At 34.9% G+C, this 14,942-nt stretch overlaps 1 protein-coding gene across 6 annotated transcripts in view; it reads left to right on the top strand.

Annotated features, from left to right (window-relative positions):
* The window catches only part of AP3B1 (adaptor related protein complex 3 subunit beta 1), a 163,881-nt gene that overhangs the window by 108,058 nt on the left and 40,881 nt on the right, over nucleotides 1–14,942 (top strand). For 4 of the 6 annotated variants that reach the window (XR_012670878.1, XM_075136702.1, XM_075136704.1 and 1 more), the window contains 2 exons: nucleotides 1,005–1,077; nucleotides 1,940–2,046. Coding sequence is in view for 5 of the 6 variants with exons in the window: in XM_075136702.1 (XP_074992803.1) it covers nucleotides 1,005–1,077; nucleotides 1,940–2,046 (180 nt within the window). In the remaining variant the exon portion in view is untranslated. The other 2 variants (XM_075136705.1, XM_075136706.1) reach the window with 2 other exon arrangements.

Below are 14,942 nucleotides of genomic sequence, written 5' to 3'. Positions count from 1 at the left end.
CTTGGGTAGTGAGCAATGTCTTAAGGTCTAAAGGCAGTTGACAAATTCTCTGAAAGAATGACAAAGCCTTCTGTCTGGTGAGTGAACCGGAGAGGGGAAAGGCAGAAGGAGTTCTTCAGCTGATCCAGCCGAAACATGCTTAAGAGTGGGTAGCAATAGCATGATGACAAACAGCCTGATGAGCATCCAGAGGGTAACATGTCCAGGTTCTGGCTACGTCCAAAGATTAATCCTTTTTACTAAACCATCCTATTGGGAGTCCATGTTGAGCTGTGGCACACTAAATTCTGTCCTGAATCATCACTGTCTAGATATGTTCTGTAGGTATGACCAACACTCACTCTTACTAGATTTGTTTAGAACTTTTGATTTAGCTGTACTGAAACAAATTTTGTTGAAATACTCTGTTTGCCAAGTCACAGAGATTACTTTATTACTGCTCTACTCTTAAAGTACTGCCAATCCTTATTGTTAAACTCATCTTAAGGCTTAAAACTGAAACATTTTTGGTTTCAGCTTTTTGTTATTTGTCCAGCATTTAAGTAAAATCCCGGTAGATGATGGGACAGGATTCCATACACCTAGATAAGTGCAAATAACACTACTTTTTTATTGAATGGATTTTGTCCTGTTTTTCGTGTGGAAACAGAAATGTTAGTACCCAAGTCTTTTGTCTTCAAAAAAAATGCTTCTATGTCTATTTTAGTGGTCTCAATAGAAGCGCCTGATCTGTCACCAAAAATTTTCTTTGAGTAGCAACTATTATTAATATTAAACGAAAACATGGGCTTCAAAGGAGTAAATGTTACTCAAATAGGGAGTTTAGGTTCAGCTTACCTGTACAAAGAAATCTTTCTCACTAGGTGAATTCTCTGAATGCCGAGCCCTGAAAATGGATGCATTTTTCTTTTACAACAGCGAAAATACACTTTGCTTTATAAAAGTACTAAAGACTTTTCTTTTGCTGATATGGTAAAAGATGAAATATTCATGTATTTTGACAGAAAGAAGAAAAACCAGTACAAGATAGAAAAGCTCCAAATAAACAAGACGTGTTTCTCTTAGATCTAGATGATTGTAAGTATCTTGATTAAAGCCTCATTTTTCCCATGGCATAAATTCAATTCAGTTAATTCAATGAATTTTAAGCGTCTGAAACATTGATTCTGTTCATTTATCGTACCAGCTTCCTGAAGAAAAAAAACCTGCTTAGACTATCAGCAAACTATTAGACTTATTTTTAAGCATAATTATTACAAAACGTGATTTTGTTTGTTTTAGAACTGAGAAATAGTTTCCAAATTTAGAATGTATTGGCATGTAAAAAATTTATTTTGGGAATTTTTGTATGTCTGGACTTCTTTTCTGTTAAGGTGGGCTTGTTTTCTAATGTGCCAATGGATGTAACTAATACAACATCTGTGCAATCTATGAACCAATTGTGGTACTATAATAAGACACTAAAAATCACAGTTTTGAAGAACAGATTAAAATGTAGTCTTGGAAGGGTAGGGTAGAGCTGGCACTGGTTTTTAGCTATGCTTTGTAGTGTCGTTCTTCAGGTTTACTTCTATAGGTGCAACACAGTTAGAATTGCGTTAATATGTACTTTGCACATAACTTGTAAATGCAAATGTGCTGCACAGTATGGATCAGACTGAAGGATAAAATAGAGGAAAAAATGGGAAAGAGGACAAGATATTTTAAATGTAAATAACATGGTCTATACATATATCAGGTTTTTTTATATTTTCATTTGAGTGTTGGGGCTGTATGTCTGGAAAAAAATAATCTTCTGCTATTAAGAAACATATATACAAGGATAAAATAATTAGATCAAGATGAAAAACATTTTTACAGTTAATGAAAATAGCTCATTGTCCTTCCCAGTATTTTATATTATTTTGAAGTAAAGTATCAATTGCTTTTTTACTTCTAGTCTGTTCTGTGACAACTCCTGTGGCAGTTCCTACAGCAGCTGTTTTGTCCCCAAGTTTAACAGCAGACCTCGAGGGATTAAGTCTGTCGAGTTCATCAGTCATTGACGTAAGTAGCCTTTAAAAAGTGGGTGGGGTGGGGAGGGGAGGGGTGTGTCTTAATTTAAGCATCTCGCGTGTTTTTGAGGCAGTCGTTAAAGTGATTTTTTTTAAGTTACTTTCACCTATAAAGGTCTTGTATGAAATTCTGGTTCACATGCAAGTCTGGCTGCTTTTTTTGATCTGTAATAACTACATTCTGAAACATGGAGAAAAGTATGAATATTGCATGTCTGAGAAAGATGCCTTCAAGGATTTTTAACCTTCTCTTTCAATCTGTCTTTCTCTGCCTCAGGGAAACTTTAATTCACAAATTAAGTATCCAAAATAAACAAAGCTTTCAAATCACCTAGTTGCTATACTATCAAGAACAGACTACAAGAAAATCACATACCTGTTAATCCTCAGCCTGTTTGTTTACCATATGTGCCTCCAATTATGATATTTGGCTACTTGGAAGTAATTTTTCATGAGTATACGAAGCATAACCCCTGGGTGCAAATGAAAAGGGTATAGATTTACAATCAGTGGTGTATCAGTATGTGTCATGATTTATTCTGTTAGTGCTTTCTGCTTTGTAGCACTTTCCATTAGGGAATCTCAAAACTATAGATATAATTAAGGTTAGCAAAGTCATGGAGGTAGAGGGCATTCCTTTGTGGGGGAAAGGATAGTAGATTGTGTTCTTCTTTTTTGGTTGGTTTTTTTAAGTCATTTTGTGTGTCCAATATAAATTTGTAATTTAATAAGGAATTTCAGCAGTACAACATAGGATACTTATCCTTGTGAAAGTGGATGGGAGTGACCAGAAAAAATACCAGAGGCACAGGTGTTTTTTAGCGTAGCCATGTTTCTAATGAGGCTGGTATATAGAACCTACACTACAACTTCAATAATTGCTGGTAAAGTACGTTGTGCTGGAGCAACACGTTTGCAAAATCAAATACTTCTTACATAAAGAAGGTGCATGAATGATTTGACTTAAGAAATAAAAGGTCTTAGCTGATGATTCAGTTTCATTTTTACAGGCTTTAAAATTTGGTGTTGAAAAGGTAGACTTTCAGATAATGTGTTGGATATTAGCCTTATCTAAGAAAATTGTCATGCAATTTAAATTTCAAGCAAAGCGGTAACAATCTGTGGACATGCAGTCACTTTACCTGATGCGTCGTCATTCACCTGCCACACAGTCTGAAAATGCCAGAAATTCTCTTCCGTGTTATTTTGCAGTGCAGTATGCAGCATTAGGTGGCAAGGCTGAGTTTAACTACAACTGTGTCGTTATTCCTGTGATTGCAATCCCACGATTGCTTCTTTGCCAACCTTTATGGCTTTGACAGCTCAAAACACAGGCAGTCATCTGTTTTCCTGACTCTGGGTTAGCTTAAGAATGACTCTGGTGTCTTTGTTTTACTTCAGAATTATCATCTTTGAGGGTAAGTTAAAGATGGCAATCGGTAATGTCAGATGCTTGAAAACACCCCCTATTTGCCAATGTCTTTAGTACTTTCATCATCTACAGTACATGAACACATATTCCACTCCCACATTCATGCTTGCTTTCCTCATGATTGCCACTATTCGTTTGCTAAATTGCTTCTCCCCATTCTTCAGAAAGTAGCTGCAATGAAATAGAGGTGTTAGAAAGAACTAGAAGGTGTAGGCTAAACAGCAGTAGTAGTTCTGAATGAAAGGGTTGATTCTGCAAAATGCCTTTCTTGCTACTGCTGAGTTCCTGGTAAAGCATGTTACCAGGAAAGAAGCTGGAACATTTCCTCATACTCCCTGCTCTGGAGACAATGCAAATCACATAAGAACTAATTCTTGCTGCCTGGATAGTGATTACATGTTTTGGGCTGTATTCTGTTTTCAGATCTAAGTTCAACTCTCATTGCCATTGATGATAATTGCAGGTGTACACGAGGTCCTTTGCTAAGTTTTTTGCACCAGGAATCAATAAGAATTAAACGCTAAGGTTAAAAACTGTTCTTTCAAATGATATCCATATATTGTAAAAAGTCTTGCATGCAAGTAGTTAAATAACTATTGTCACATGTTGTTCAGCACCATCAGATAATTTTCTAAAAATGAAAATATAAAAACAGTTTTTAAGACTTTATATGGGAATGTCCCTCTTAAAATAGTGTTTTGAATTTAATCTGTGATGACTAATTCTAAAAATAAGGAGGATAGTTGTCATACTTCAGAAAACTTTTTCTTCCTTCAATGGGAAAGAAAATTAATTTAACTGTAGGGCACATGCCAAACTAACAGTAAGAAATTAATTTATTACTAGGCAATGGAGAGCATGGAGTAAAAATAGATAAGTACAGTATATGACCCTAATATCAAAGAAATGTAGCAGCCACTTATCTTGGAATATGTCAGGCAGACTATTATTCAAATCATTCAGCACTGTAATTGGATACAGCTTTTAGAAAACTTATAACTCCAAATTCATAGCTGCTGAACATTATAGAAAGCATAAATACAAGAATGGTTTTACAACAACGGTATGGGTCTCTTTAAACGTACAAAACCAAAATGTCCTTGAATAGAAACTACAGTGCACAACCTGATGCTTTGTGCTGCAGCTCATTTGGTTTTATGAATTGTGTTTACATATAGCACATTTTCCCCTCATATAAACGCATGCATATTGTAGTTTGTTCCAGGAAAAACAAAATTCTCTGGTAATTCACGGATAACTTTCTTCCAACTGGATGCAAAACATAGTAAATCCTTGTGCATGCTTCTGCCCTGGTACATGTAGTCCAGGTGTGTGGACAAGAGAAGTCAGACCTAAGTGCTTGGGGAAACTCTGCATTTGAAGTCGATTGAGTATTAGATGGATACATTTGCAGGCTTGAAAGATACTTGAAGATGCAGTGCCAATGAAAAATAGGAGGCGAGAGAAAGCCGCGAGCTGTCAACGTAAAGCAGTTATCTGAAAACACTGGAAATGGGTGTTGTCCCCTAAAAGGGGGTTATAAAGTGAGACAAGAGGGAATTGAAGGCAAAACTGATGAATGACATAAGGACAGAGAGGGTTATAACCTGCTGCAGGAAATAATATTTTGAGCAGGAACGGTGAGAGGAAGAAGAGGAGAGCTACGGTATTGGAAAGAAGCTGAAGAAGGGAGTGATCATCTGTTCCTACCCATCACACAGCTGATGAGAAAAAAAGCTAAACCACCTGTTCTTTTCTCATTAGGATTTTAGATGGTAAAAATATACAAGCAACTGCTCTCCTAAATGTGTAGAGCCCTGAGTATGCTGTATATGATAATTAACTGGTAAAAATCACACATACTTTTAAAAATAAAATTAGTGAGAAGGAAATACTACTTTGGTAGAAAGAAATCTGTTATGATTCAGAACAGTGTTAGTGCAAAGGAGAACTGACAGCTGGATATGAGCTCTGAAGGTCGCAGTAGTTGGATGGGTCAAAAAGTGTGTGGAAGTTTGGGCTGAGTTGAGTAGGATTTCAGAGGAGAAGATTGTTTCCCCTGCCCCAAATAGAGATAAATTTGGGGAAAAAGTCAAGGGCGAATAAAAGAAGTTCATGATAAAAGCATGTAGCAAAAGAGGCAAAAACTCTTGTTGTAGTGAGGAGTTACTTATAAAGATATTTGATGCAAAAATTTAGTATTGCCATTAATTATTGTGCATATGGAATTATGGTATAATTGTAGAAGTGGTACTGCTTTACTTATTAAGGTTTTATTTGGCATGTTCAGTGTATTCTCTTGATAGTGGTTATTACCAATGGATACGTTTTTATTGTTTTGTACTACTCGGAGTTCCACAGAAACTGTTTAGGGAGGGAGGAGTAAATCATCTTGTTTTCTGTCTCATGTCTTCTACAGAACTTTTGACTGAGATCCACTTTGAAAACTTCTTTAGAGTGGTGATGCGTAGAGCAGAAATAATAGCTTTTGGCAAAAGTCAAGGTCGAGCTGCAGACCTGTCAAACCAGGTGATAAATACATTTAATTTCAAATTGAGCACACTTACAGAATTCCTTGAGAAATAGTAAACATGAACTCCCTCAATATTCAACTAGAGATATTTTCAGAATAGGAGAACACCTTAAATGGTATTTTAATTTCTTAATTGTTGAGGTAGTCTTTACAGGGGAAAACTTTATCATTTAGGTTGCTTTGTCCGTTTAGGCCGTTTCTAATTCCACTACAGCAAGTATTAAGACTGACACTGAAGTATATTCTTTTCCTGTGTGAAGTATCTCTTCTTAGAAGTACTGGGAACGCAGGGATTGCAATAATGGATTATATCATGGCTCTGTATCTCTGGTTTGCAGCTTGCAGGAAAGGTCAGCATGAGGTGCTTAAGAATTTGCAAAATCCTGCAGTAGAGAAATGAATAGTAGTTCTTCTAAATAGTTATTGGCGTGACTCAACTTTGTGAGTTTTATTTTTTCAGAGCTTTGTTAGCAGTAATTATTCTATAACGAGATACATTTATCATTCATATAAGCTCTCGTCCAAATTCTTAACCTCAGGAATGGCTGTATCAGAAGAAGCATTAACTTGTTAATGTCATGAAAGAGATGTAGTGCAATCAGTTGTGATAGCAGCGGACTGCATGCAGTGGTTCGACTAGAATCTTGCTACTCTTTTGCCCCGTCTCAGAGAGATTTTGATCAACTACCATTGTTTTTTAAGTAGCTAGTTTTATATTTCTGTAAGTATATCCAGTCCGTCCTAGGACGCTAAAACTTTTTACTCAGACAAAAGATGTTTCTTTTAAATCAGTTTTTCAATGTTAGCTGCATCTTCTCTTTTATCAGACGTTTTTGTGGTTTTGTATTAGGATAACATAGGCTTATGGTATCCTTGATATCATTTTATTATTTTTTATAGTTTACCATTTGCCCTCTTGTTTATCAGCTTCCTGTAAGAAATGTCTTATCCTTTTGGTGTCTTAACACAAGAGAGCTTTTTCCTGTGCATTAAATGTTTTCATTATACTTCTTCTGAAGCCCACCTTTTTATATGAAGATTGAAATTGGGGAAGTGAAGGGGGAAGTGTGCCACAAGGTAGTCTACATGTATCCTATCCCTGTGCGTGCTTATAACTTGTTTGCATTGTTGACCACATTTGCACATTGAACAGAGATGTTCTTGTAGTTCTGCATAGTTTTATTTCCAGCTTTGTTTCTTAAGGTGGTGCGTTTTTCATGTGGAACAGTTTAAAGTATCTGCATTGTCTCCATTTTCCTCTACTCTGTGCTCTACAAGATTTGTAACTAGTGTAAGGCTTAATTGAAACCACTTTTTACAAATATCATATGTTAGTAGGGTGCCTGAGAAAGTTTGTACCTATGAAGCAAGTGAAAAGGTGTAGTCTTAAATTTAAGAGTTAAAAAGCAACTTTCTCTTAGTGCCGCCCAAAATTCAGCTAAGCAGCTGATTAGGTGTGACTGATGCTTGTGGGAAGGCAGCGTGGTCCAGTAGGTACAGAACTGGGTGTTACATATGGAAAATGAGTTCTATTTTTGGCTTACCGCTTGCTGTGTGATCTAGAGGGAGTAACTTAATCTTTTAGTTTTTCATCTGAAAAATGAGGATAATGATGCTTACTCACCTTGGGAAGGCACTTCGAGATCTACAAATGAATGTAGCTGCTCATCAGAAGATATTAACCATTGCCAAGGCAGAAGAAGGAATGAAACAAAGACCTCTTGCATGCTTAATCTTATTTTTCTGTGTTTATATAAATTTGCTGTATAAGAGGGTGTTCTTAAATTGGTAACATAGTATATGTGTCACATCAAATATTTGAAAGTTATAATGTCCTTTCCGAAACTGCTTCCACCTACTTTTAGAAATGATAGCTTGAAAAAAAAAAACCACCTGCTATGACACTATTTTTTAAAGTGTCATTTCACCTTTATTCTTTAATTAGTAATCCATTTATCAATATTTGTGATGTTTATTAGTGTTCAAGCCTTAAAAATACATGTCTTATATTTATTAAATGCACTAATACTTAACAAGCTCTACACTTGAGAATTAAGAACCTTCAACTTCTTTTCTTTTAAATAAATTAGAGAATTTAATTTGGAAGTTCAAACATGATCTTTCTTCTGAGTCAGAAACAGGTTTCTGATACAAGACACTGGCCCAAATAATAGTATGACTAGTCTGAGAGGTATATTATATGTATAATCTCATTGATTTAGTTGATTGCTGTGTGGTTTATTACTAGATATTGTCAGATTGGGTCTTTCATTTATGCTTTTATATATAATGTATACATTATATAAATTATATTAAATTATATACAATGTAAAATTATATAAATATAATGTATAATTAGTTAGCAACTTGTATATTAATTAGATTGTATTCTGAGTAACCAGGTCTTTGATTAACAGTAATGCTCCTGATTCAATGCTATTTTGCTGTTTTGTTATCTTGGAGTGAAAAAGATTAAACCAATATTCAAATATTGTATTTAAAAATGAAAGTGCTGAAATTGCAGAGTAAAGTGCAATTACAATATTAAAATCCTATTTATAAAATAAAAATTAAATTCGGGGGGGTTACTGCAAAAAAGAAACTCCTTTAGATAAGTTACTGTGAGGAGACCCCTGATCTTTTTTTGCCTTCTGTTAAAAGTCAGTATTGTCCTTAAAACTAATCCAACTTTTTTGAGAATTAAATGCCTAGATCTATGAGAGGATTTAAAGTAATGTGTCTTTTTGTTTCCAACATGAAAAATACATATATTATGCTCCTTAAAATAGGACTGCTGTAAACAGAGTTGGTGCTAGGTGTTTATAAACATGCATGTGTAATGCATGATGATGATTCCATAAGTTATTCTTTAAATATAGCGTGTGGTAATGTATGTAAAACAGAGTGTGTCTGTGTGTGTGTGTTATGCTATGTAACTCAGACAGAAGAGAGTGGTAACCTAAGCCATATTTTTGTTTTATTTTGTCAATAAAACCTAGCTCTTAAAAATTTCAACCACATCTTTCTAAGGTAACATTTACCTCCTCACATCTTTAGCATCTATCAGACATGACATGGGACATATTCATTGACCCTAAAAATTTTCATCAGTCTTATGCACTGGAAGGGGGCAGCCCCAGCCAGACAAGAGGCTCATTTCAATTTTAACGGCTGTAATTAAAGGTTAATTCACTGAGTCAGGATTAACGAGGAAAGTACAAATGATAGGCAAGCAGCTGCCTTTATAATACAGGATTAGAACAATGCAATTACAATAAGAATTAGAAAAAATCAACTTCCTGAAAAGGTTCTGTAATGAATGAACTGCATTTCTCTGTTCTTAATTGTAGTACTTAAACACGAAGACTCTGTGCAGCATAGTTTTTTTGTTGTTGTTGTAATAACACTTGATCAACAGTGTGTCTAATAACATAGTATGGTAACTACAATGACAGCAACTGTTATATTGATAAATTTAATACTGTGCTGTATTGAAAACCTTCAGGTTTACTTTTATATTAGAGTTATATATGCTAGCCACACAGATGACTGCTTCGAACTTTGTGATGAAAGATTTATTTTTTTACTCTTTTGCAGTTGCTTATTTTAGCCAGTTTCTTTAAACAACCTTAAAATTACATTGAATTTTTAGAAAACACTGTTTTAGAGTTTCCCTTTACATTATCCCCACTCATTTTATGTGATATTCTTAAGATCTGAAAAATAGTTTTAGTTTATAAATCTATATATATTAGATACACTCTGACTTTAATGTCCTATTGTAACTATATGTGTGCTGCAGTTGCATTATCTTGATACAATTTAAAAGTTGATATAATTAATGCTTTCACACAGTCCCGTCTTGTGCAGCACCAACTACATGGGTAGTACATGTGTAAACGTAAAAATACATTGCAAAGCTAAGTTCTGATTATCTCTTCTTAGGAGTTTCCTTTAAAATTTCTGACTTGTAAGTAAACATATCAAACAGAAACAGCTTTGTAATAAAAGGAAGCCAGGTAACATTCTAAATTGAAGCATTAGACCACTGTCACTTCTTATCTTTGAAGTCGTGAGTAATTCTGGCCAAAAAAGTCTTCAAAATTATCTCTCTATGCAAATAAGTAGTCTGGAATTTCTCAGACACTCCTGTTCTCAATTGCTAGTTTTAAAGTCCATTCACTTCTCTGTTCTCTTTTAACTTCAAAGATCCAACTTCTGTAATAGTCTATTTAAAAATTTCTATGTTTACTACTTACCTAAAACTTTGGAAGTATATGCAACCATATGTGCTTGAATTTTCAAAGGATAGTATTTCACAAAGGCAATCAGGAGACTACTCTGAAAACTGAGACTCCATGAAAGAACTATGCATTTTTATCAGTCACTTTAGAGTTGTGCTGAAATATCATCTGGATGCTGGAATACAGCTGAGCCTTGGTACCTTAAAACTAAAAATCTAGCAATATTTTCTTGGAAATTAGTAGTTATATGGAAATATTTGAAAGTTATATGGTTTATGTTATACAAAGCTGTAAGCACAGTACCTTTTGATAATAAATGATAATATTAATATGGGTTTGCTTTATAAAACTTCCTTACATGTTTTATCTAATAGCAGTTGAGGAATGTTTTACGTCTATACTGCAGGTAAAAACTATACAGTATAAGACTGGTATTTAGATTATTCTGGGTATTGTTTGGCTAAAAAGCTGGGCCAGCATGCGTTTCTAACAATATTTTTACATTAAAAGCTCCAAGAAAGCTCTTTTTGGTGAGGGCAGTTGATAACTTTTCATTCATAATTAGCTCATAGAGAACCGAGAGACATTTCAGGGAAATTGAACTGTCAGTGGGTAGAAACAAGCATTTGACCTCATCACATTGAGTGGGGCCCATCATAATTTGTTCATTTGGTGCCCATCAGCCCAGCCTCATCTCTCATACGGCACCTCACTGACCTTCCCTCTCCAATTCCACTCAGTTCAGCTTTAATTATGACTCTGCAGACCCGAAGAAATATTGCAGCTTGCTCTCAAAAACCCTGAACTGCCACTCACCAAAAGATTGGTTTTTAACAGGTAATAAATGCCCAAAGGAAATGGTGCTGTGTCCCACACAGAGTAAAGCAGCTTTTTTTTTATTATTTTTGAGATTTTCCTGCCTCTCAATTGTCACTCTCCCAGTGAAAATTTTATTTCATACAAAGAGTAGTAGACCAGCTCCAGTACCATAGGAACGGGTTGGGGTTGGCATTTTTAATCATCTTTTTGAGCCTAAAAGGAAGTTTTACTTCATCTGCTAACCAAGAATTGTATTAAAGTAGCCGGATATTATTTAAAACCTGAAAATAAAAAAAAAAGTGTGTTTTTTGTTTTTAAACGATTATCTGAAACCTGGAAACTGGTTTTCTTCTGTGATAAGGAAATCAACTGAGATTCTCTTATTGCTGTTGGCAAATTTTACTGAAATGGTGATCATAATATGAACGATTTAACTGTGTGACACCTGCAGAGGAGCTCTGGTTTGCCAGCTTACTGGCAAGTATTATTTAATAGTTTTGCCAAGTAAACTGTTAGGAAGCACAAGATGCGTGGAAAGAAAATACAAATTGCTATTAATTTTAAATGTGTGTTTCCATGTTAAAAAAATGTTCCCATGAATTTCTGAGCAAATAAAAATATTCAAAACCACAGTACTAGAGTGTGTATCCTTGTAGTGAATGTTAAACTGTCAGCAGGATTTTCAGGTCATTTGACAAAAAGGATACAGGTGCAGTAGCTAGCAGTGAAGGTGACTGCTAGTTTCATCAATCACTTCACCTTTCTTTAAGTTGATACATAATGGACCCCTTCAATCAGCTTCCTTGTTCTTTGTCACTTGTTTAGGAAGAAGAAAAAAGAGGGTGGAAGGGCTGGACTTTAAAGTCAAGGTTATAAAATGAATTGTTACTTATTTACACAGGCTAAGGAGGATAAGTCAGTGTGAGAAGGGGCTCTTCATAAAATGTCTATTTTGTCAATGGGTGATAATATGCAGTTTGAAGCTTCGTGCAGACCTTGAACAGTGACAGTAGTTGTCAAAGCAGTGATTCCGAACAAGAATGTAAAATTAAGACATTGTTTAGTGACAGAGACACGATGTGTGCCAGAAAATGTGCTAATCAGTGTTCACTTTATTTGCAGAGGGTCACAGTAAATGATGATCCTATGACAAAGTTTGTTTAACTGCAAAAGCAGAATTATAATAGAAATAGAATGTGAATTTATACATCACTGAGAAGGCTGTTGATATCATTTTCTTGCGTAACGTGTTAACTATACATAAGTCAGTTCAACTTCATTACAACTGTATATCTAATACCTTACTTTTTTTAGGGTGCAGCAAGAATTTTTTTTTTAAAACCTATCTATGAGATAGCAGTTTAACATGTTATAATATTTCATATTTATTTGCCCAGTATTGTATATAAAACTGATAAAGTAGCAAACTGAGTTTCCTAATGTTAAGACTTTTGCATTTGTCATCTGCAGCACAGCATTGTGAGACTATGGTGAATATTCTGAGGACTATACCTCAGAGTAGGAAGAAAAATTTTGAGTTCTTAGCTAGAAATTAATAAAAATACAACTTTTCAATATTCTCTGCATTCAAAGATTCATGCTATTGTAGCATGTATTTTTAGAAGCCTCCTTCCTTCAGCTACATCTACAGATTGTGCATGGGTTTTTTTTGTATGAGTAATTATAGTTTTGGGGTTTTGTATTTTTGTACTGAGGAATGACATTCAAAAACCATAGAGGTCCTCTACAATTTTAAATTATGTCATTCCATATCTTCATCAGCATGTTTATTGACATATTCTGCTAATCCCAAATGAAGAAACAGATTTTTTTATTTCTTCACTCAGAACTTAGAATTTATAGAGAATCTGCTGAAAACTCCTTATTGAAGCTCCCCTTCTCTCTCAGAGGGGGACAGCTTATGGATTTCAATATGCGGTGATGATGAGGTCTCAAAGCTCTTCTAAGAGTATGAATCACTGCTTGTGAATATAGCTATTTATTTCACATTTAAGGATGTTACAATGGGCATAAGTTGCTTTTGTTCACCTTTTTTCTTCGTTGGTCTGAGCTTAACTGAAGCTTGGATTGCACAAAAAGCAGAACTTCAGAGCAATATAAAGGGAAGCCTAAGATTTTACAGGAAGATACTTTGCTGATCAGGATCAAAATTTGGCCTATAACTTACTTAAATACAGTTCCAAATAAATCTAACCATCCTGAGAGTCTGTAAGCCTTGAAATTAAATGCTTTTTAAATATAGATGAAAATAGGTGTAAATGCATTATAACTAACATAATGTCTTGATTTCTGAACCTTTGTTAGTGATGGTTTTTTAGCTGGGCATGTTTGAAAAAGTAAATAACCAAGTCTTGGTTGATGCATGTAAGACAATGTCTTGTCGCTTTTACTTGAAGAGTCATCATCACATGGAAAGAAACACCTGATATTCGCACTATAATATTAAGATTTTGTCCCAAAATGTTAAGATTAACTTCAAACTTGTCGGGAAAATAAATATTTTGACATTGAAAGTAAAAGCTATGCATGGGGCTAACTCAACCTGTTAAGAGGTGTTGCTGCTGTTAGGGCATATCATTCCTGCCATGGACCAGTGTATGTTGCCACATGACTTGTAGGAGTACAAAACAAGTGAAAGGCAAGGACATTGTGGTTGTTAAAGTAAGGTGACTTGAAGTCTTTTAAATTATGTCAATACAGACGTATTTTAATGTACTTTAAAAGTTCTTTCTAACAGTTGCAGGAAGGTGGGATACCCTCCATTGCCCCCCTCCAAACCCATGTTAAGGTTGTTTTTTAAAAAGTTGGTAAGTATGTGCCACTGTTTTCTCACACCAGCATCATTTAGAAATGTTTTCAGTCATCTTATGCCATACACTCTAGAGGATACTGCAGAGACACATGACTCTTTCAAAGGCTGTTGAACGACGCTGTGATTAAATATAGTATCATCAGAGAGATGGGTTTTAAAAAGCTCACTTTAGTGGCAGACTTTCACCTTATTTTAGCCTGCTTTTCTCCTAATGATTTGGTGAACAGTGCCTTGACACATTAAGACTAAAAAAAGCAGTTCTAGAATCTTCCTGAATTAGTTTTGGTTGGTGTGTATCAGATGATTTTTTTTTCTTTCTTTTTAAGGCCAAAAAGTGAAGCTTAAGGAAAACAAAACATCAAAAAGCTGTATTTTAGCAATGGTCTCAGTTAGGTCAACCGTAATTTTTGCAAACTGAGGAATATGGATTTTTTCAGGTTAAAACATTGTCTGTAAAATGAAATAAAACTTGGGAAAAATTGGCACATCAATATTGTGTGTAAGAGATGTATTCCAGTACATGCAGAGATTTTACACCCACATTGAGGCAGTGCTAATATAGATGTGTATGTGCAGGGGGTTCAGTGCTGATTTCAGATTTTTGTCCTTTCAGGTGGGTTGCTGTGCATTAAGTTCATCCTGATAGAAGCCAAAATAACATGTTGAATTCTTCAACAAAAATACAGTGACTAAGATTCAAATATAGTTGTATTAAGCTGGCAAAGACGTAATTTACATTTTAGCATTCATAAATAGCTGTGCTAGCTTTCAAATATACCGTATTATAGGCTGAGTTCACTTTAGATTGTAGGTAATACTGTGTAGTAAGTGTTTCAACTTATACACTCATATTATACACTTATCCTGACACAAGAGGCCTTTTTCTGGGGGAAAGTTTGAACTAGGTGCGTCTGTTGGAAGAAATCAATATGCAGGAGTTGTTATAGTATAACCCTAACTGTAAAATTATATGTTATAGCCAGTAGGGTTCAGTATGTTTTCACTTTAGAGGTCTCTAGAGTACTGG

The sequence above is a fragment of the Calonectris borealis genome, chromosome Z, assembly GCF_964195595.1.
Source record: "Calonectris borealis chromosome Z, bCalBor7.hap1.2, whole genome shotgun sequence".
Lineage (NCBI taxonomy): Eukaryota > Metazoa > Chordata > Aves > Procellariiformes > Procellariidae > Calonectris > Calonectris borealis.
This window is presented reverse-complemented; position numbering and strand designations above follow the sequence as displayed.